General features: G+C 52.0%; 1 protein-coding gene across 1 annotated transcript; it reads left to right on the plus strand.

Annotated features, from left to right (window-relative positions):
- The first annotated feature begins 1,436 nt into the window (after positions 1-1,436).
- On the plus strand, positions 1,437-18,773 carry Emx1 (empty spiracles homeobox 1). The gene is made up of 3 exons (XM_005369835.3): positions 1,437-2,020; positions 7,300-7,484; positions 17,309-18,773. The coding sequence occupies exons 1-3, from the start codon at positions 1,501-1,503 to the stop codon at positions 17,474-17,476; spliced, it is 873 nt and encodes a 290-aa protein (XP_005369892.1). The 5' UTR covers positions 1,437-1,500; the 3' UTR covers positions 17,477-18,773.
- Positions 18,774-22,948: the final 4,175 nt, after the last annotated feature.

Here is a 22,948-nt window from a genome sequence, read left to right on the forward strand (position 1 = left end):
GGAGTCCCCGCAGAGTTGTAGAGCATGGAGATCGCACTGCCCTTCGGGTCTCAGGAGGCCAGCTCGGACGTGAGCATTCGGGCCATGATCTGGCCAGTAGAACTCACCCGGTCAGAGACAAGTAAGCAGAATTCTCTTCGATCTCCTCCCCGCCATACGCGAGCTGGGTCCCGACCCCCTAAATCAGAGCCCTTTTAGGCCACAGTGCCCTAGAGGGCTGGGGTGGAAAGTTTACAGACTACAGTTTCTAAGAGTCTACTGCCCTCTCGCCCTCTAGGCTTAGTTAGCTTAAGCAGATTGGCGCACTGCCCTGCGGTCGCAGGTAGAAGGGAAATAAATGTCTGAGGGGCCAGGATGCCCCTGCTATCGAAGGACCGCTGGCCTGTCCTCACGAGTGGCAGGCGAGCAGCAAGACCAGCCCCAATCTAGGAAACAGTGACCCAAATACCCCCTTTTGGCCTGGTCATAGAACACTGGAGCCCGAGATCGCTCTGCGCTTGAGGACCGCAGTCCGGTGGGAGACAGCCGCTGCGCGGGGCCTGGCAAAACCGCTGCATTCGAGCGCCGCGGCTGCTGGAGAGCTGCAGAGCGATAGGTTCTGTGGCTTCTTTCCGGACAGTGCGAACCTGGAACCTGGCCCCTGGTGAAAAGAATGCGCTGTACTCAGAAACAGCCAGAAAACGCGAAATTTCAGGAACATACCGCAGCTTTATAATAGGGCTCCAGAGGCCAATGGTGGGTGAGCCGGAGGGCTCCCTTAGGTTAGGCGAACGTGTAGCAGGTTCTCTGGAGAATCTAGGCGGGACCCCAAACACCCATCCAAGTTCCCTAAAAAAATGAAACGACGTCGCAGGACGAAGGGAAGGGGTTCAACTGCAGTGCACTCTAGAAGAGTTGGGTTTTTTTCCCTCGAACCCGGGCTCTGCCAATGTCCCCTTCAGGACAGGCTGAGGTGGCAGCTAAAGGGCCGAGGCAGAAAATCAAGATGCAGAGGGGGTGGGGTGGGGCTGGGTGAGGAGACACTATATCGCGTGCCAATGTTCCAGTCCGGTTTTTGCCTCCGACTGGGGACCGCACCCCCTCCCGCCATCCATCGCCCCGCCCCGCCCCGCCCCCCACCTTGGGGCAGGTGAGCGGCGGCCAATGGGCGAGCGCGGGGCAGGTGCCCGCTAACTCTCTCCTGGCAGAGCGGCAGCCAAGGCCTGGCCGGGCAGTTCTAGGAGGATCGTGGGCCGGGGTCGGTCGCAGGGTGACTTGTAAGGGAAAGAGCCGGGAGGACCGCAGAAGCGACTCGCAGTAGCATAAGCAGCCCCGAGTCTTGGGCGGTTGCCGAGAGCTGCCCACTGGGCCGCGGGGACCACGCTCCTGGCCGTGCGCAGTGGCTCAACTCGGTGCTAGGACACTCGCACGCCCCTCGCCGCTCCGCGCCTGGCTCGCCCGCCAGGGCCGAGCGCAGGCGGGCGGGCGGGCGGGGGAGGTGAGGAGTGCGGGCGTGAGTGCATGTGCCTGGTTCGGTGCACACCCCGCAGGGCGGCAGCGCCAGGGAACCGAGCGCTTTCCAGAGCCCCGCTTCCTCGCTCCGCTTCGGCGGCCGCGATCATGTTCCAGCCTGCGGCCAAGCGGGGTTTCACCATAGAATCCTTGGTGGCCAAGGATGGTGGTTCCGGCGGGAGCCCTGGCAGTGGGGGCGCGGGCTCCCATCCTCTGGCAGTGGCCGCCTCAGAGGAACCGCTCAGGCCCACGGCTCTCAACTACCCTCACCCCAGTGCGGCCGAGGCGGCCTTCGTAAGTGGTTTCCCGGCCGCTGCCGCCGCGGGTGCCGGTCGCTCGCTCTACGGAGGGCCCGAGCTTGTGTTCCCCGAGGCCATGAACCATCCGGCGCTGACGGTGCACCCGGCGCACCAGCTGGGAGCCTCCTCGCTGCAACCCCCTCACTCTTTCTTCGGCGCCCAGCATCGGGACCCTCTCCACTTCTACCCCTGGGTGCTTCGAAATCGCTTCTTCGGCCACCGCTTCCAGGGTGAGTGATCACGTTGTGTTCATGACCCGGGGACGCGAGAGAGGCTGGGGCTGTTCAGAAGTTGTTGAGGACAAGGTTCGGGGGATCAGCCTTAGCTGTGCGCAGGCGATTAGCCTGTAATCTATGTTGGTTTCCCACTCGTGAAGTGAGGTTGGGACCTCCACGTTTTCCAAAGTATGTGGCTGGTTAGGATACAAGCTTAGGAGCTTTTTCTGACCCTCCCTTGGCCAACCTTAATTTCCTTTAGGACTAAACTGGTCCCATCCCTGAAAGTGTGTGGCCCTTCACGCGCTAGAGCTTTGAGCTGTGACCGTACTTCGCTCTCACGGTCACCACAACTCTTGGTGCGTCCGCGCAGAGGAAAGTCCACCTGCGCGCCCTAGCTCTGTGGGAAGCAGGGCAGTGTGGTTCACTCTGCTGTCTTGGGACGTTTCTCAGCAACCTTGGCCACACTCCTCATGGACCTAAAGTGGGGAAGGCTTGCAGTAAGAAAACTGGCTTTCTTCATCGCTGACCTCCTCCGGTTGCTAGAAGCTCAGGAGTCTTCTTGAGTGGTGGTGGACGGGAGAAGGGGCTTTTAAGGTCATAGATAGTCTTAGTTCCCCCCCCCATCTGCAACCCCGCAATTGGTTTGCTAATTAAGACCCCTCCAAGCGCCTTACACACACACACACACACACACACACACACACACACCAGTTGTCTGACTTTCTTAAAGAAATGAGAGTTGTGTTTATTGCAGTTTATTTTCTTCCTTGGATTTGTAGTTTTTTCCTTTCTTTCATTAAGAAAAAAATTGGCCTTGATACCTATAGCAATTGCTTTAGTTCCCAGTTTGGTATATAGACTGGACCTCAGTCTTATGCGTTTCCGTAGGTAAATTCAGCGTTCCGTGAAACAGCAGCAAAAAGAAACAAGGTTGGCACATTGCTTCCAGGAACTACTTTGACAGTAAGCCAGGGCTACACGGCTAAAGTGAATCTGATATTTGATGCAATTATTAATATAATAAAATAAATTTGAAGCTTTAGCTTTAGTTGCTTGACTGCCTGGGAGAAAGCTATTTGGAGAGGACCTTGGTTTGTCAGCCAATGACCCCAGCCTCACCTGGCCACTACATACTAACCGAGAAAATCGCGTTCATCCAATAGAGCAATTATTTTTGCAAGTATTTAGGAGGGCAGGTTTTTTTTTTCCTTCAAAGATTTCTCCAAGCGGGAGGGGTAAAGCCTACGGTATTAGTATTAGTTGTTTTAACTAACATTTTCCACCACTCCACATTAATGCTTACTACTAAAATGAGGTTTTATCCAGATTTAGCCAACTACTCGAGGTCCCCGGTAGGCTCTGTCTTCAGCTTTGCGCCTGCTAACGGAGTTTTGAGTCTTCGAGGTTGTGAGCCCATGACTGAAGGGACCATGGCTGAAGGGAACTGGTTTGTGAAAGATCAGGGGCCCTGGAGGAGAGGTTGCTGCCGGTTCCTAGCCTATTCCAGACTAGGAACACTCAAGAGGTTCAGCATATTCAAAGTGCCTCCTAGATGGGACTTTCCCGCCCTTAGTCCGGAGTCTCTGCCGTTCTCTCCATCTTTCGCACCTCTGGACTAATCCACCTCGCCCTGGGCTGGTGGCGCCTTTTGCGAGATCCAGTTTTCTGGCTCGGAGCATCCGCAGCTCGGCAAAGTCAATACAGTCTCCGCAAAACCCTCTCGGAAATTTCCGCCTCTCCCTAAGCCATCGGTCCCAGCTGATACGATGTGGAATTCCACAAACGGTGGGGTTTTTTCTCTCCAGAACCGCGTCGAGACGCGGAGAAGGATTCCAGTGTAGCCGCGCTTGCGAACTCGGAAATCCGATGGGCGCTGACCGACCTTCTCAACTCCGAGGTGCGGCAGCCGTGAAGCCTGCGTGCCGACGACGCTGCCTCCTCCAGATCCCACCCGGCCTCGGGGCTAAAAATTGAGCCATCCCAGGCCCTCCGGCGCCGCGTTTTCTAGAGAACCGGGTCTCCGCGATGCTCATTTCAGTCCCGTTTTGATGCAAGAAACCCTACCAGAACGAAAAGGAACCGTGTCCGCGTTCTGTGCGCAGCGCTTTAGGGCAGTGTGAGCCGGTGGCGCCTGGAAGCCGCTTCTCCCATAAGCGAAGAGGAGAAATCTGGGTGCATGGTCAGGACCTCCGAACTGCAGGCCAAACGGAAGGAACCCGCGAAGACTGAGCAAGGTTGGCGTCGTTTTAGTGATACTGCACAGCGATTAGGAACTTTCTGGAGTGGAAAGCTACGCTTGAAGGGGACTAAGGGAAACCTAGCCCTCCCAACCCTCTGCGGTTGTGGGTACTAGCTTCAAAGGGCGCCTTTGTTCACACGACGAGGAGGGAAGAGGTTACCTCCGCTTTACCGTCACCCTCTCCCGATCCTAGCTCCAGGCCATTCTGCAGGGATGCCGGCTCCAAGTCACTAGCTAAAGCGGCCTCTCCATCTAGGGCTGGAGTTCCAGCTCTGGGTGCTTCGGTATCTCACTCCTGCTGCTTCCCGCAGCCTGCTTCTTAGAATCTCCATTGCTAATCTCCCAGTCATCGCCTTGCAGAGGCCTGCAGAAACAAGATGTGGAAATTTTCACATCCTAACTCTTAATTCCGGGGAGTAATAGGTTCATGTTCCTTTTCGATGGTTGTATAAAACTGACACCTTCTCTCACAGCCTGAAATTGTTGAGTCCAAAGAGGCTGTATCCCAGCCTCAAGCTTGTTCCGTCCCGTCCAGTTGAGAGCTGGGCAGGCTCTCCTGGAAGCGGTAGGGAGGTGTGGACCCTTTCTCATAGGTCAAGGAAAAAAGTGCCCAGGTACACAGACACCTCGCCACCTTGTCTTTACAGAAACATGTAGCTATTGATTAATATCGTCGGACTTTTTTGTTTTCTGCTAAACATCATCTTTCCCACTGGAAAGATGATTTGGTGTTTTTTAATCAAATAACTTACCATTTATCAATATTTTGGGTATTTTTCTAACTTCTTGATTCTTTCATAGTTGGGTCAGGAAGACTCCATTCGGGCCCACGTATAAGAACACATACTGGGGGGGGGGGCACATGCTAACCTATACAACAGGACGTGCAGTTTCCCTGAGCCAAGCAAGACTGAGGACTGGAGGCAAAGAAGCCTTTGATCAGAACAGAGTTTGTTCTGGCCATCCTCATCCCATGGGGTTAAAAAGAGAGCGCTTTCCTCCTCTTCTCAGGTGACTGGCACATTCCCTCAACAGAGCGGTTAAGGTTAAGGAAGCCGCAGCAGAGCTGGGGCTTGCTTGCTCAGCTCCTCCCTTCCTTGCACACCTCTGCGCGCCACTTACTCAGACCTGTGGCCTCCCCTTGCTGTGGCTTCACATCTGCATGGGTTAGGCCAGACCCTCGGGAGGCTGAGATAGCCAGGCCGCTCCCCAAGGCTCCTCTTTGGATCATTTGTTCAGAGGAAGCCACAGTTGAGGCTTTACCTGGATTCTGAACAATGTGGGCTTTTGAAGCAATTTATTCAATAAAGGCTTCTCATCCATTTCTCTCCTCTTTCCGTGGACTTCCAGACTGGTCTTCACACAAGACTTCCAGTCTTCTCATTCACTCCAAGAATGGGCTTTTAATGTTTTCCCCTCTTTCTCTCTCTGGGAAGCCACCTCCTCCACTCTCCCTCTAGGACCTAATGAACTCCTTCTTCTTCAGTCAGGCCTGAGATCCTGGGTCTGCTCCTACCCCCATGGCTTAGGGACACATGTCCATCCTTTACTCCCCAGTGACATCCCTCAGCCTGCTGTGTAGTAGTGCAGACCCAACACTTGAAATGGGTAGGAGATAGGAGGTTAGTCCCAGGCAACTGTGTTCCAAACAGGATTCCAGCCACCCTAGTGCCTGGCATAGGTCCCCAAAGCCCAGGGATGTCTACTGACCGAATTTTAACAAGGGCACTCATGATGTGACTGTTTCACTTACATGGCCTTTCCATAAATGGGGGATCTCATCTGAATCATCCAGATTACTTCAGAATAAAACAGTAGGTCCAATTGAGTCAACCCAGTAGCCATCTCTGAAGAAATTAATTGGATCAGTCAATCTCAACAGCTAACTCTGTCAAAACATGCCATCTAGGTCTCTGTGTTGTAGGGTCAGGGGAACCGATGCAGGCCACTGTGTGAGGACCAGTGCCTGCAGGCCTCTGAGAATATACAACTGTGTGAGGGCCCAGTGCGGGAGGGGGGGCACGCTGCAGCTTGGGTAGAAGCCTGCTCTGGCTTTTCTACCTCCTGACCACCACCCCAGCCTTACTCAGTCCTTTCAGTGTAGGAGCAGAGGGTGGGAGCTTTGCCAAGGGACAGTCACACTCTGAAATCCTGTATAGTAATGGGAGGAAAAGACGGAGGGGAAGCTGGAGTGTATATTTACACACACCCAACGGGGAATGAATATTCTTGAGTGTGTGTGTGTGTGTGTGTGTGTGTGTGTGTGTAGTGTGGAGAGGACAGCTTCTAGATATTTATTTCTGCTCAGGACTACTCGGGGAGGTAGCAGGAGCCTTTCCAATGAGAAGAGCTCCCCTTCTTCCATCCTTCCCTTATGGGCCTGCCTTCACAGTGTTTAAGTCCTGAGGAGAGAAGGGAAGGGCAGAAAAAAAAGTAGATTTGAGAACTCCAGAGTCTGCCTGCTTGCTGGACCTGACTTGCTTTTACCTCCTTCGTGGTGGAGCCTAGGCCTGCTAGCAGGATTTTTCAGCAGCTAGTAGTAGCCTGAGCGCTTAGCTGTAGGGTACTTTAGAGTCTTACATGAAGTCTCGTTGATCTACCTATCAGTCTTGTTCTTTCCCCACCACCTTTCTGGCCCCCAGCCTGTCCTCTCTATAGTTGGTCCAGGAGGGGATGCTTCAGGATCAGATCATTCAAAGCTAATCAATCTTTGGGGCCTGGGTGGAGGTAGAGTTGCAAGGGCACGGGAAAAGACCTAAGGGGCTTCTGCCATCCCTTGGCCTTTCTGCTTCCCCTGGCAACGCTGGATTTGGGCCGGTAGGGCCTTCATCAGGCCTGGACTCGCCTATTGGTTCTAGAGTGGATTCTGCTTGTCGTCCCCTGAGGGTTGCTCTGGAGTGAGGTTTCAGGGTAGCGGCAAGGGAAAAGGGAGAAGTAGAGGAGGTGTCAGGATTTCATAAGTGGCAGGGCGTTCGCGGCAGAGGCTGGCGACTCACCGCGCCCCTTCTCTCTGTCTGTACCTGCGTGTGCTGCTATCGCCTCTGGGCTGCAGCAAGCGACGTTCCCCAGGACGGGCTGCTTTTACACGGGCCCTTCGCACGCAAGCCCAAGCGGATCCGCACGGCCTTCTCGCCCTCGCAGCTGCTGAGGCTGGAGCGAGCCTTTGAAAAGAATCACTACGTGGTGGGAGCTGAGCGGAAGCAGCTGGCCGGCAGCCTCAGTCTCTCTGAGACGCAGGTAAGCAACCCCCTGCCGCAGGCTCAGAGTGCCTGAGGTAGGCTGTTGGGTGCAGGTCTCCCTAGCCCTCGGGTTTCAAGAGCGACCTGCAGCGCCGCATCCCCCACCCCGAAACCCTACCCTTTCTTTCTGTTTGCCCTGAGAAGTTGCAGGAGTGTTGTTTTGTAATGAGACAGGGGCTCGCTGTGTAGCCCAGGCTGGCCTTGAACTCTCAGCAATCCTCCTGTCTCTGACTCCTGCGTGTTGGCATCACAGACAAAAGCCAACTTGCAGAGCTTTCCCAGGTCTTATAATCAGGGCGAAGGAGCCCACCAGAAGCATGGAATTTGATCCGCAGTGCACCCCGACTGCGAAGATCCCTAGCCTGTCTCCACTCTAAATGACACAGCACCCAAAAGTCAGTGGGGGGTGATCCTGTCATCTCTGTCCTGCCTGCGCTTATGTTAGTACGCAAAGCTCGGTAGACCTTAGCTGACCTCCAGCACCTGTGGTATGTGGACAAAGAAAGCCAGTGTCAGCTTCACAACAGAAGGAATGAGTGAGTACAGGTCATCTCTAGCTCCAGTGTGAGAGTGACCCTGATCCCAACACAGGCCATCAGCAGCTGGGGCTCTGTGGACTGCGGCATGTTCGCTGTTCATCGTACAGACATATGCCTGTAAAAGGGTTTTAGGAACTGAGGCAGGAGGCTTGAGCACGCAGGGCCTCCTGAGTTGGGGAGGGTGTGAACTGCATTGATGTTGGGGGACTTGAATGGGGTGGCACTATAATTCCCAGATAGGGTTTAGTAATTTATTATTTAAGGAAAAACATTAGAGAAGTCTAGGGAACAGTAAGGAGGCAAACATGAGGGATTTTTCTTTTTACAAGAGCCTCACCATATATGAACACCGGTGGAAGTGCCATCAAATGCTTGGTCCATTCCTGTGTACAAGGACTGAAGCAGCTGAGTGACTCTCAGTCTGGCTGATATACTGGACTGTTTTCCTGTATAGGCCTTCGACCCTGCCAGTTCCCGCATGCCCAGCTCAGGCTCTGCTGGTTCTCCACCCTCCCACTGCTCCTTCCTCCTGTTCCACCCTGCTATACGATTTCCCGGCGCCCCTCTTTGGGTAGTGGGTCTGCCTGTGCCCCCCATTAGCTTCTGGGGTAGACAGAGCCCCTCACTGCACCCCAGGCTCCCTATACTGATCTCATCCCGGGTCCTGGCGTTTTGGCTACTGTATCTGCTACCCTCTATAACAGTTAAAGCGTGGCCTCCTTCCAGGCTACCACAGAACTGCAGAACCTGGAGGTTTTGGGGGGTTGCTGGTTGACAGCTCTAACTGAAAAAAAAAAAAATCTTACCAAGGAACAGACTTAATTTAAAAAACTGTTTTTAAAGAAGCAATGTTGAAAAACTAAGCTAATAAAATAACACCTCTTTTCTCTCCTGGCAAACAGTGCTTTACAATAATTGTTTAAAACAAGGTGTCAACTTAAGAATGGTGTTTATAATTAACTTCATGTAAAAAGTAATATTTATTAAATGTTAATTGCAGAAATGTAAGAAAACAAAACAGTTTATAATTCTACCACCCACAGATTAGCACTTGTTGAAATCACATCATTGTTTTTAAACTTTCCAATTTTTAGCCCAGTGAGAACATGTTTAATTAATTTTCTTTCAAACTGAATCTAGCTTCCTGTCAATTTTAGCTCTTAACAATGCCGGTTCATAGTTCACAGGCTGCTTGCTGTTCTCCTTTTTTTGTTATGGGACATTTCAAACATACATTTAGAACAAAGCCAAAGAGAACAATGTGATGTGTCTAGCTTGCCAATCATCTGGACTCTTGATAATCCTGTTCCTTTAGGAATAGTTCTTTTTACATACAGAACAGCACTCTCTGCTATCACAGAACTCCCTGAGGACCTGAGAAAAACTTCCTTGTAGTCCTGTCTTTCCAGGTAAAAACCTTGAGGCTAAGCAGGTACCCAAGTCAGCAGACTTGACTTTGAATACCTGGCTGCCTGCAGTGTGCAATGGGCAAGTTCCTCAACCTCTCTCAGTGGTGTCTTCTTCTGGAAAAAGTTATTTGAGAATTAGAGGCATCTTTTATGAACTCAAGTAACATCCATTCCCATTCCTTGTCAGGCCCATTCTCTTTACTTAAAGTAATATGTCAAATTAGTAGCATAACAAAGGCCTTTCCTAGGTGTCCCCTGGGCCAACATTCTTCCTGCCACATTCAATATCCATGGTTAGAGCTACTTTTCTATTGTCCTTGAAACTTTCTGTTTGAACGTACACTGTATGATTAGCTAACCATCCCTCTCTCAGTATTCAACATGCAAACTTGCCTGTCAAGTATCTGTTACTCCAATCAGCTCCCCGCTATGTGTTTCTAAAATGACACCTGCATTCGTCAGGCCTCTGTGCTCAGCCCGTCACATGTAATTGTCTTTTATCTAGCAACCTGTCTCTGTCTACATTCATTAAACTCTCTCCCCAATGTTTTCTCCAAATTACATGCTTTTCTTCCTAACAATGACCTCTACGTACCCATCTGTTGATCATCTCATCCATTTTGTCCTCTTTATGTCCACCATCCATCCCTAGAGGACTATCGGCAACTAACAATATCTTCACACACCTGCCCATGATTACCTATATCATCTTCTCAACTCAGCTTGGCTCAGGCTTATCCCCGGGCTTCAGTTGTCACATTGCTGTGGTTGAATCCTCTCCAGCCTTGAATTTGTGAGGCTCATCCATCCACTTTCTATTTGTGACTTTCCTGTATTTGTGTGTGTGTGTGTGTGTGTGTGTGTGTAAGATCCCTCCTCCATGTTCCCAGAACTCACAGTGTCTCCCTTGCCTTTCCTAATAAGCCTCACATTTTGCTGTTATGACTTATTATCTGTCATGTCCATATGTCATTCTGTAGATCAGCTGCATCCATCTCCCAGGGAGCTCTTAAAATATGGGGATACCCAGGAGATGCTCTTAGGACATCCAAGTTGCATTCCAAGGGAAGAACATTTTTCCAACAGCTCCCTGGGTAATTATGGTGAACAATAGATCCTAGCATCTTGACTGTAGGAAGCAGAGGTCAAGTTTATTTCCTCATAGGATCTAGCACAATGCCCAACATGGAGTAGATATTCAGGGACTGTGTACTGAATAAAAGCCAGACATGGGGCTGGAGAGATGGCTCCATAGTTAAGAGTATTAGCTGTGCTTTCAGAGGACTGGGGTTCAATTCCCAACACCCACATGGCAACTCACAACCATCTATAGTTCCAATTCCAGTGGATCCAACACCCTCTTCTGGTCTCTGTGGGTACTGCATGCTTGTGGTACATATATACACATGCAGGCAAAATATTCATGCACATAAAATTTTTTTCTAAAGTTTTCAGCCAGGCAAGCTGGTGTATATACCAGCACTCAGAAGGTGGAAACAGGAGGCTCAGAAGCTCAAGATCATCCTGAGATATACTAAAGCCATCCTGGCCTATGAGAGACCCTGTCTCAAATCAACAAATAAAACACTGTACTGACTGAGCAGGCACATGCATTTTGATCCCCCACACATGGCTAGCCTTTATCAATTACTCCAATGCTCTCTGCTTTGGCTGCTCTCTCCCTGTCTTGCCCCTCCAATTGTCCAGTCATACTGTCGTAGTTGATTGTTGGTTTTGATGGCATGAAGGCAGCCTATGTATGGATAAGTCTGAGATGGGGAGCTCTGTGTTGGCAGAGCTCCATCTGGAGGTGTTGAGAGGCGGGTATCCCGAGCTACCTGGTGCAGAGCTGTATGTATACCTTAGTTGAGAGGTAGAAAGATGGGGCCTGGGGCACAGACAGTGCTCCCTCTTGTGTTGTGCTCATTTGCTCCTCACCCCTGTGTGCAGCCTGGGGTATGGCTAGGAAGGTTCCAAGCTTGCATCCGTATGGAGGCTTGACAAATCTAGACCTGGATCAGATTAGCACCTCTAACACCATAAGGATGTGTGCCCAGCATAGGAGACGCCTGCAGACTGACTTCCTCAGACACCAAAACATCAGTCAATACCTAATGTACCCTTCAGATGCCAGTGGGCAGTCACCAGACATGGGGGAATGAGTGCTTATCCTGGCTAGTTAAGTGTTACATTGACCACCTAGACTGGACCAGCAGTGTCTGCCTTTTACTTTTGCTGAGTTGTGAGGGAGAAGGCAGGAATGTGGTCTCGGACCTTGGAGAATCTTCACATGATGGGGAATACATGAATACCAGACAAGCCTGCAGGTCAAGCATAGGGTAAGCAACTGGAGTGCCCTGAAGTCAAAGCGCAGGCTGAGGGGGTCAGAGGAGACCAGATAGGCAGGAGGTTCTCAGCTCCTGGCCTCAAAGGTTTTGAGGGATGTGTAAGGTTATAGGTGCAAGGAGATGGAGACAAGGATTTGAAGAAGGTAAATTAAAATGGAGATAGAGATGCCAAAACCAGCTGCCATCTTGGGGTTTGAGAGCAAGAGGGAGATCTCGAGAGGCTCCAGTATGTCTTACCTACCTATGGGATTTCCTCGCTTCCTGACATGGGATGTTCTGCCTTTGGAGGGATAGATAGCAGGGAGATATCCAAATGACTTGAATTTCAGGGAAAAGTCTCACACGAGATCATTTTGGCTCTGGGATGACACACCCTTTCTGCTAAGCCTTGGCTCAAACATCTCCATATTTCTGATGGTCTAGAAGACCTACATGGTGGGTTACAGAGAAGCTAAGTGAGGTGCTGAGACAGGGACACAGACCTGAGAGCAGGTGAGTTTAACAGAGTAAGGGTGAGGATCTAGGATGTGTGGAGGGAGCAGGATACAAGCTGACTTAGGAGAAAGGGCTACAGCTAGTGGGCATGTTGGAAGTGGCCTTAGCTTGGCAGAGTGAGGGTTGAGTTGATTCTGGGCGTAGCAAGACTGACATGATCAAATGGCAAGAAATGGATCCCCCAAGAGAGGGCAGGGAAGAGAGCAGGCTGCAGGGTGGCTTGATTGATGCCTCCAAGCTGCTGTCTATTCTGAGGACTTTCTGTGTCTGAGACCGACAGACTCAGAAGACATGCTTAAATTACAGCAGAAGAGCGCACAGTAGAACATAAGGAGAACTTCCCATCTCAGAGCTACGAGATCTTGACAGGGATGTTTTGACTTCTCAAAGACAGGACAGGGTCTTCTCTGGAAAGTGTACAGGCCCCTGGAGCCGAAAGGCTTGAGGCTGGGGGAATGGGGAGAAAGGTTGAGCGAGCGAGCCTTCCTTCGTCCAAAACAGACCACTCCAAAGTTCAGTGATGAGCTCTGAGACACCGGCAGGAGCTGCTTTCTACTCATTTCTAAGCTTGCTGTCCATTGTTTATGTATTCACACACACGTCTTCACCGTAATGTAGAGGGACTAGTCCTCTGAGGATGTGGTCTGTTGGTCCATCCACAACAGTTTCTCACACACAACTCAAGGTGAGCATTGCCCCTCTCTACAACGGCTCTCCCTCCTCCAGCTTCCTCCAGCAAATAGTTAATCCACTCTCTCTACTTCCTTGTGCTTTTCCTGGTCTCAAATCTTCTGTGTACAAATTTCCTATCTAGTCTAGTTTTATTTCTGTGGCTGCTACTAAAATAGCCTGACAAAAAAAAAACAACTTCAGGGAGGAAAGAGTTTATTTGGTTACAATTCCAGATTACAGTCCATCACCGAGGGAAGTTAAGACAGGGAGTCCAGGCAAGTACATAGAAGTGGTAGGCCTGCTGGCTATTTCACACAAGAGCCTTTGACCAAGGAACTCACTTCATGGCCAAAGAAGTGCATCAGGAACCACTGACGATGTTGCTTGCCAGAGGGCAGGCAGGCTGTTTAAGCTCAGCTGGCTTTCTTATTCAGTTCAAGATGGCCTGTACAGGAAATGGCCTGGCCCACAGTGGGCTGGGCTTTCCTCCATTAATCATCAAGAGAATTCCCCACAGACATGGCCACAGGTCAATCTGATTTAGGCAAGGCCTCTATTGAGATTATCTTCTCAGAAAATTCTAGGGTGTGTTAAGTTGGCAGTTGAAGCTAACCAAGGTTGTTTGGTTTCTCCCAAACCAATTAATACAGAATTAAGAATTGATGCTCAGGCCAGTTTGGTCTACATGGGGTGTTCCAGACCAGTCAGAGCTACATAGTGAGACCCTGTCTCCACAAAACCAAACCAAACCAAAACCAAAAACCCCCCCCCCCCCGCAACAAACAAACAAAACCCCTCTTGCAAAAGCATGTCTGCTAGTGGCTCTGCATTTTCGCACTTAGCATTTCCCCCGCCCTTTTCTGATTCGTTCCAGCCCCTCTTCTGCTGGCTCCTCCCATTTTCCAGATCTGTCCCTGGCACCACTTGCCTACAGTATGGGGTTGGGTCCCTCTACCTCTGTCCGACTGGATGGCCATACATGGACACAACTCTGGGCCTTGGGACTTAACTCCAAAGCCAGAAAGACACTGCTTTGTCTCCCTGAAGTCCAGATATGCCTGAGCCGGTTCATGAAGGTCAAGTGAGAGTTCCAGGTTACACAACCCATTCCAAAATGGGGAGTCTCAGAAGGGTTTATCTGGCTTCACCAAGAAATTGGGAGATACTCAGTGAAGCGGGAGTTCAGGAGACCATAGGAGCTTTTCCCTCAAACCACAGGGGTCAAGTCGGGTGGGTGGAGCCTCCAGTCAACATTCCACATATGTCTTTGGGGTTAAGAGAAGTTAATACATATTGGAGGGGAGAATATATAGTCAGGTATGACCTCTGAAAACTGGTTCCCATGGAGCTGGTAGTCACATTATGTGATCTGCTTTCCTCCAGGGGCCGCTGCCCTCTAGCAAAGGGGCTGACCCCAGAGTTACCTAGTGGGTTAGGTTATAGGGTGTCACTATCATCTCCTATTACCCTAGCAAGTCAGTTCCTTTCTTTATTTTTAAATCTAAGAGGGGAAAAAGAACCCTTGATATCAGTAATGGGCTAAAGAAAGTTCAGAAAAGTTAAGGGAACAAACAAAAGTCCCTGGTGATTTGGGTCCATTCCCTTCTGTTCTCTCTCACCCATGCATAGATCTCTGTCTCCCATGGCTGTGGGTACACCGTGCCAACACTGCTCATCCTGGCTTTTGTACTATTATGAAGTCACAACTGTCCCTGCTATTACAGGCTCTATAAACAGCATCTGGATACTCAGCCCAGGGCTGTTCTGCAGAAGACAGACAGGCTGCCCAAGAAGAGGCCTGTGCCCTGGTTTCTAGGGAGCGAGTGAGCTGCTTTCTTGTCTCCACTGTTGTTTTTGAAATAATCTCATGTAACCAAGGCTGTCCTCAAAGTCACTGGGGATGAGCTTAAACTTTTGACCCTTCAGTCGCTACCTTCAAAGTGCTGGGACTGTGGACAAACACTGTCGCCTCTGGTTTGTGTAGTGTTGGGGCTAGATCACAAGGCTCGGTGCGTGTGAGGCATAGTTGGGAAGCCTCTTTCATGTGCTCCACCAGGATGCTGCCCAGACCTGAAGCTGTGACCGGGGCTTCTGCTCTGCCACTGATACTTTCCTTCCTTGGGGGAGAGTTGCCAGGCAAGGCTAGCATGCTAGGTCTGTCCCACCAGAGGCCTCTGTAACCATGAGTCTCCAGAAGGAGTCTTGAGGATGGGACAAGGGAGAAAGGTACAGAAAGTGACCCTCTGTCTCTGGGTGTTGTCCATTGCCACCTGAAACCATTCACAACCAGCGCACTTGAACCTGTCAGATGTGACATCCTGTACCCAGATCTGAGTCACACACAGGCAGCAGGTAAACTCATTCACCCACCGGCTGTCACAGTCCTGGAGGGCAGGAGCTGAGTTGGCTGTCACTGGTGTGCTGAGAACCATCCAGGGGCTAGATAGGCATGGAATCCAAAAGTCATGAGCTCAAAGCACCCAATATCCTTCCCTGTCTACCCAAGGAAATACGGGCTACAAGTTTGGCCCCTGCCTTGGCTGGGAAGGAAGGAGTCCCTTGCCCCTAACTTCATTCACCAAGGCCAGGTACCAGATGCTTCCTGGACCAGCTTTCTTTTCTTGACTGGTAGCATTTGGAGCACTGAGCACCGCTGTTCCCACCACCAACCTAGTGTCAGGACAGATGGCTCAGTGGAGGCCTTTTTCTGGGACTGTGAGAAGAACCTGGGAGAACCTCCATGACAGAGAGGAAGGCTGTGTGAGCTTGGCACATCCTAGGCATGAAACCATCCTACAGCCAGGATACCAGGCCCACTGCTGGCTGCCACTGCCTGCCTTTGCAGTTGTGTGCAAAGGCTGCCTTCAGCCCTGCCCTGGGTTCTAGATCTCCCTTCAGCAGTCACTGCAGTTGCCAGAACTGAAACGTTCACCACCATGGTACAAAAACAACCGAACGATGTTGTCCGCGCAGCCACGGCGGGCAAACCAGCTTGCTTTCATCCGTGCTGCTATTCCTAGGAAGATTTACAACTCCATTGCCCCACTACCCAAAGGATCCACTGGCACAGGAGACCAGGAGGTGCCTTGGAGCAGCAAGGGCTCCCAAATGTGTCTCTCCTGTGGATGAGGGATTAAGTCCAGAGAAGGGAAGAGACTGAGCTGAGGAGAATACCCGACTTTCTCCTGCTAGCACCAAGGAGGATCTGGGCCTGGCTGGTCCTCAAGGCCAAGTGAAGGGGTGCAGTCAAAGCAGTCAACTCACGTTTCTTACGGGGTGTGGAAGTACCGAGGGTGCATGGGGAGCCACTCATGGGAGGATGTGAGAGCTGAGTCATGGACTCCCAGTAATGCTGGGAGAGGAGGAGGAGGAAGGAGGAATGATCGGAGCTGGGGGAGGAGGAAAGAAGGATGGTAGAGACAGACTAGATGGGCTTCCTGGAGAAGCCTAGAATCACAGGCGCATTCCTGTCATCCCGGAAGATGGTAGGCCCAGCTGTGCAAGCCCCACCCTTCTTATAGGGACTCCCACTGCCTGGTACAGAAGTGAGGCTCCCTATGTCCTCACTCCTTCTGTCCTCCAATGTCTCTTCTGACTGTTGTGTGACCCGTGGCATCTAGAGGGGCCACAAGAGCCGGTTCTGTTGGACCAGGAGGTTCAGAGCTGACCCTGTGTGTGTAGGGGGGTGCCCTCAGACAGAACTCGCCCCGTATTTGTCTTGGGTGGATTTCAGACTGCCCCGAGGAGCTGGTACCTGAGGGACAGGATTCGTCCACACAGCTCTGGCCTGCCCAGTTCTTCTCTGAAGTGGGTAGGACAATTTCACCGGACTGCTAGGACAGGGTTCCAGGTTGAACAAGGCTGTGACAGAGAGCATCTGAGTTTTCAGTATCCATGAATGGTTCTGGGATCTTAGATGTAGTCTGGCTCTCACAGACTGTGTTCTTCCACCTCTAGGTTATGAAGCCTTGTCTGTCTCTGTGCGGCATTGTGGGACCAGCACAGGAGATGGAGTGGGCTTTAGGTCCTCTGGGGGTGACTACATTTTCTCTGGAGATTGGCAGAGCTCTCTCATGTCTGCTCACTGTGGCTGCAGGAACCAGGTGGCTCAGCAGCTATACCCGCTTTGTCTTTATTTGGGAGAGACTGGAAAGCTGCTCCAGGCCCAGTCCTTCCCCTGCCCTCCTCACTGGCACCTGATAAGCAGTCTTCAGACCTGTCAAGTGGCAGATGCTTGGACGGGAGAACCCTGGCCTGTGTAGCCTCAGTTCCCCATCTGACTCCCAGCTTAGCTGGAGTGTGGAGGCCATCTTGGCTGCTCTGGGTGTTTCTTACCTGTGCCCCTCCTTCCCGGCCCAGGTGAAGGTGTGGTTCCAGAATCGGAGGACAAAATACAAACGGCAGAAGCTGGAGGAGGAAGGGCCTGAGTCCGAGCAGAAGAAGAAGGGCTCCCACCATATCAACCGGTGGCGTATCGCCACGAAGCAGGCCAACGGGGAGGACATTGATGTCACCTCTAATGACTAGGGGAACAATCATGAGCCCACAAGGGCAGAGCATTGCTTGCTGCTGGCCAGGGCCCCAGGGGGCCCAAGCTGGACTCTGGCCAGTCCCTAGCCAGGCTGCAGGGAGGCCTCGAGTCACGGCCCCACAGGGCTTGGAGCCTGGGGCCATCACTGTCAGAAGGACAAGAAAATGGGCTGGCTGAGGCCTGGGACTGCTCAGCCTTCTGGTGGAGAGCCTGCTGCTTGGGTGGGCCACCATCACTGCAGCCTCCCAGCTGCTCTCCATGTCTCTTTTTGTCTTTGTTTTGAGACATTTCTGTTTTAATTTATTTTCCAGGTACCTACTATAGTTCTTAGTGATCCTCTCATGCCCCCTTCCCTATGGGAATAATAAAAATCTCTCTCTTAATTGCACAACCATCATCTTCAACTGTAGAGCCTGGGCGGGTGGGTTGCAGTTCCCAGTGCAGTGGGGGCGGTCAGCAAGGGTGCTCAGGGCCCAGGAGCCTGAAGGGAAGCCTCGCTGGGTCTTTGCAAACTCATGGAGGGTCAGAAGGGCGGAAAAATCCTTACACATACAGACTCGAGTGGCTTCTCCAGCTGAGGAGAATCCAGACGAAGGAGTCCTGGGAGTGGGTTAAGGTGGGTCCAAGTCCAGGCCTTGCACAGATGTGCGCATGTCCAGGAGAATCCGAGGCAGCCTTATTTTTTAAATTCAAATGCGAGATCTTACTCTGTTGCCCAAACTGGCTTCCTAGTCACATCAATCCCCCTGCCTCAGCCTCCTGGGTACTGGATTGTAAGTATGAGGACACACCTAGTGTCCATGGGCTTAATGGTGAGCTTGCAGAGGTCATCGGCAGAGAAAGGCAGGACAGGTCCAGTGAACTCTTGTCCTTCTGCCCTTCAGTTTGTCTGTGTGTCCTTCCCCCTCGACACACTTCCTCCATCCTGGAGAAGTTCGATTTGTGTTTCCAGCAGTCTCCCCAGCCAACACCCAGGCCTGCCTCTACTTTATCTCCCATGAACTCCCCAACCGTCCGCTCTAGCCCTCTGCTGGCATAAATGGCAGTCACCAACTACTGTCCCAGTTCCCCTTGCAGCCACACCCATGCACTCCCTCCCTGAGCTAACCTGTTTCTCCACCTGCAGGAATGACCTCCTTTTCTCCCAAACCCCCCATGTTTCCATTTTGGGTCCCTCGGCTCCGCTTCCTCTGGTCCATCCACACCTCATGTCTGTTCTACCCAGCTAGATTCCAGACCAGACAGTGGTGTCCAGTCACGCTTGGTCAATGCAGCCCCCACAGCATCCCTGCCACCTGCCTGACCCCCGTCTGCTCTCTGGGAAGAGCACAGACATTAAGGGGCTTCTGTGAATATCTAAGAAGGTCCTCCATGCTGTGGCCAGGAGGGCTCTGTCACCACCCCCCATCAGGCAGGATAGTGTCTCAGTCCTGTGCTGACTTGTGGTTTCTCCTACATTGCTCCTGGTGTCCCTGAGCGAGCAGTCACGACTTTTGCTGGCCTGTGCTGTTCTTCCCATCTGGGAAGTTGGTGAGTACCCTGTGGACACCTGATCCAGGTTGAAGGCCCATGCGTGTTGCCTGGGCTAGGTGCAGAAAAGAACACTGGTTCTTTTGCCGAGAACACTCCCACTGTCCTCTGGGTACCTTTTTCAACTCTGCCTGTCTTGTTGATGTCCACTCCAATTTCCAGAAACCAAAAGACGTTGTTCCTCCTGTCCCCTCCTCCATCAAATGAAACATCCCACAAATCTTAAAAGTCTTAACCTGGCTGATTCTGAATTAAACCCTCGGCAACTCTTCCTGCCAACCAAGTGCAGTAGTTGTGTGTCGGGGGGGGGGGTGTGCATGAACAGGTAGGGTGGGAGTTAGGAGAGGTTCTCATCTCAGCACTAGTGGTGGTGGGACAGAAAGGGTGGGCCCTTCCTCTGAAGATCCTACCATGCTTGGCTGGGGGTGGGGGGTGCGGTGGGGGATGGGTCCTGGAAGATCACAGCAGAATGCCCTGTCAAGAAGATAAAGGACTAAAAGGACCGGAAACCTGCCAATCTTCCTAGGCAGGCCTGCTGGGGCGGGGCGGGGAGCCCCCTCCATCCCCCCATGTTGTGCCTCTCCCGCAGACGGTAAATATTGGTGTTGTGACTTCATTAATAAAGGCTTCTGTGAGCCTGAAAAACATGGAATCAGGATGAACTATTTTCTGAGCTGCGGGCTTGCCAGGTTTGCTAATTTGGGAGTTTTTGGGCCCTCTCCAGGGAACAAACCGAAGTCTCTCCCGAAGAGACGAAAGAGACGCAGATGCAGCCGAACAGGGAGAAGACAGGACTGCAGCTCCTTCATTCCCTGCAGCTCCTGCCCAGAGAGGGAGGCCTGCAAAGGGCCAGAGAGCAGACACTGGCCCCTCCCCTGCATCCATGCCTGGTGAACAGCTGCACCAGGCCTCCCTAGGCAAGCCTGCTTGGCCACTTCTCATCAGTGGTTTGCTGCCCTCCAGAGCCTCAGCGAATGACGGCCTGAGTCTTCTGAGCTGCTATGAGCCTAGAGTCAGCCACACAAGCCTCAAGGGTAGCAAGCAGGAGTCCTTAACCCTTTGGCCCAATCCATGTCCTTCCTCTCAGGGAGCAGTCACGCTGCTTCCTCTTGTCCACAGAACTTTCCCAGATTGGTCTCTGCATGGTGCCTGCTGTCTTTACCAACTTCTCCTCACAGGTGCTGTGGTTGCTTCCCACAGGGCATCAAGCCTTCTTTGACTGGAGAGCCAGGCTCTGCCTGAGAGGAGCCAGCTTGCCTACAGGCCTCTCTGGGACCCTGCTCCAGGGCAGTCCCACAGTGGGAGGGGATGGGGGCAGCAGGCTTAGCGGTGCAGGCCCAGCCAGCTTTCCTGTCAGACGGCACTGCCAAGGCGGAGCCAGACATCGGGAACAGGTTTAACCAATTACCCGAGCGCCCCATCTGCTGTCTGGGGTTCGTGTGAGGGTGAGTGCATGTGAGGGTGTTTGGAGTGTCTGGGAGGGCTGTGGGCGTGCGCGAGAGTGTGACTGTGTGGGTGGGTGTGGGTGTGTGGCTGTGCATGTGTGCTGTGCACGTGCGCAGAGTGTGGCTGCACATCCTGGCCATGCCCCCTCATTTGTCCAAGACTGAAGCTAGCAGCTTCTGGTCTTCCTGCCCACCCCCCAAACCTTGGGGTCTCAGTGGTCAACCTACCTAGCGCTTCAGCTTCTTGTCAGCAGCTCTCCTCATGCCTGGGAAGAGCATTTTCAAGTCACATGTTCAGATGCCCTTTGCTGACTCCTCCTGTGACTTGTTCACTCATCCACGTGTGGGACCCCACGTGACCCTCCCAGCTGTTCCCCCATTCTCTCTCAGATCTGCCCTTGTCCTGCTGTCCTTGGTGGTACCAAGCTAGTAAGTCTTCTCAGACCACTCCTGCACCTACATGTTGAGGCGTGAGGACACTGGCTGATGGTGCATGGGTGACACCCTCTGCATGCTCTCCGTGCAACCCCTATTCTCCTTGCTAAATCCATTCTTCCTCCCTAAAGAGAGGCCTTAGACTGTCGCTCTTCTCCCAGAGCCTCTTCCTGGCTACTGTCAGCAGAGAATCCTCCTTCCTTCCTTCCTTCCTTCCTTCCTTCCTTCCTTCCTTCCTTCCTTCCTTCTCTCCTTCCCTCCTTCCTTCCCTCTTCCCTCCTTCCTTCTTTCCTCCCTCCCCCTCCTTCCCTTTTGAGACAGGGTATCATGTATTTCAGGCTGGCTTCATATTTAATAAAAAACAGAGAATGAACTTGAACTTCCGATTCTCCTGCCTTCATCTCCTGAGTGCTGGGATTACCTGGGTGTCCCACCATGCTTAGCTTAAGTGATGCTGGAGCTTATACCCAGGGCTTTATGAATGCCAGGCAACCAATGCACCTACCTCCCCGATTTTGTGACTTCCATCTTCAGGGAGAAAAATGAACCCTGGAAGGCATGCCTTTGCATCACTTAGAGGAAGGAAGTTTAGGCTGGGAAACTGAGGGGAGCTGACAAAAAGGAACAATTAACAAATCTGGAAAGCCATGAAGGATGCTGAAGCAGCCCTTATAAGATGGGGAGCCTGAATAGTATAGCCCTTAGTAACAAGGAGAAGGTTGGGTAGACCTTAGTAACACGGAGAAGGCTGGATAGCCCTTAGGCCTTAGGGCAGGAGCAGTGACCAACAGAACCTGGAGCTATGACCCAGGACAGAAAGAAATCCGCAAAAGTTGGAGGTCCAGGAAGAATACAGCCCCTCGGTCCTGTTTGGCCAATCCTATCTTCCTGCTCGTGACTCCATTGGTGGAAGTCAGGCTACAAGGTCTCCCATGAGTCCACCTCTCCTGGTGCCTGTGCCTTTGACAGGGCCTTACCCTTGACTCTCCCCTCCATGGATACTTCTGTATCTAATTCCTCCTCTCCACCTGCCTCCTGTAACCTCCTTGGCTCCCTTGAAGGTCTCAAGAGCTCTCTGAAGTGGGATCCCGTCTATCTGTCCCTCAGGACACACTCTCCTCCGTTTCTGGTCTTTCTCTTGCCTTAATTTCTTTTCACCCCTGCCTGAGTCTCCCTTCTATGACCATTGAGTTCAGTGTCGGGCTGACATGACATATAACCATATCTCTCTGCCAGCTTACAACAAAGCTGAAGAATTACTTCCAATCAGGGCTAGGGAGACGGCTTACTTAGGAACGTGCTTCCCATGCAAACACATAGACCTGAGCTTGATCCTCATGTAAAAATAAACAAACACCCCCCCCACCCCCGACCCCCGCGCACGCTGTCATGATCCCAGTGCTGGGGAGACAGAGACAGGAGGATTCTTTGAAGCTTGTTAGCCAGGCAGCTTTTCCAAATAGGTATCTTCTGGGTTCAGTAAAAGACCCTGGCTCAATAAATAAGATGGACAGCTGGAGAGAGGGGGAGGTGAGATGTCAGCAGCTGAGGGTCACAGTCCTTGCTGAGGACCTGCGCTTACTTCCTAGCGCCCATGTTGGGTGACTGACAACTGCCTATAACTCTAGGGAATCTGATGCCTCTGGCCCCTGAGGACACCTAAACACAGCACACAGACACACACATACAATCTCCACAGGTTATGAACCAGAGGCTTACTGCCTTCCCAGCCCTCAAAGCTTGTGTTTGCCCTGACCTCACTCTGACCCTTCAGCTCTCCGTGGCTGAGCTTTCTTGGCAGCTTCTGGTCCGTCCACAGAGGAGGGCTTCCACGGGGCTTTACCCTAAGACTTCTCTTCCTGCTAGCCCTACTGTATTCCTGGACGCAGTCAGTAAGTAAATCCTGTGCATGTCTCTGCTTTTGAGATTGGCCCTAAAATGGTCTGGTGAGAATGACTGACCTTGCACTCCCGATTCTCCACCCTCTACTTCCCAAGTGCAGGGATGACAGCGGGCAGGTGCCACCTCAACTGTATGTACGCTTATATATCCAGCCCT

The sequence above is a fragment of the Microtus ochrogaster genome, unplaced genomic scaffold (genome assembly GCF_000317375.1).
Source record: "Microtus ochrogaster isolate Prairie Vole_2 unplaced genomic scaffold, MicOch1.0 UNK62, whole genome shotgun sequence".
Taxonomy (NCBI): domain Eukaryota; kingdom Metazoa; phylum Chordata; class Mammalia; order Rodentia; family Cricetidae; genus Microtus; species Microtus ochrogaster.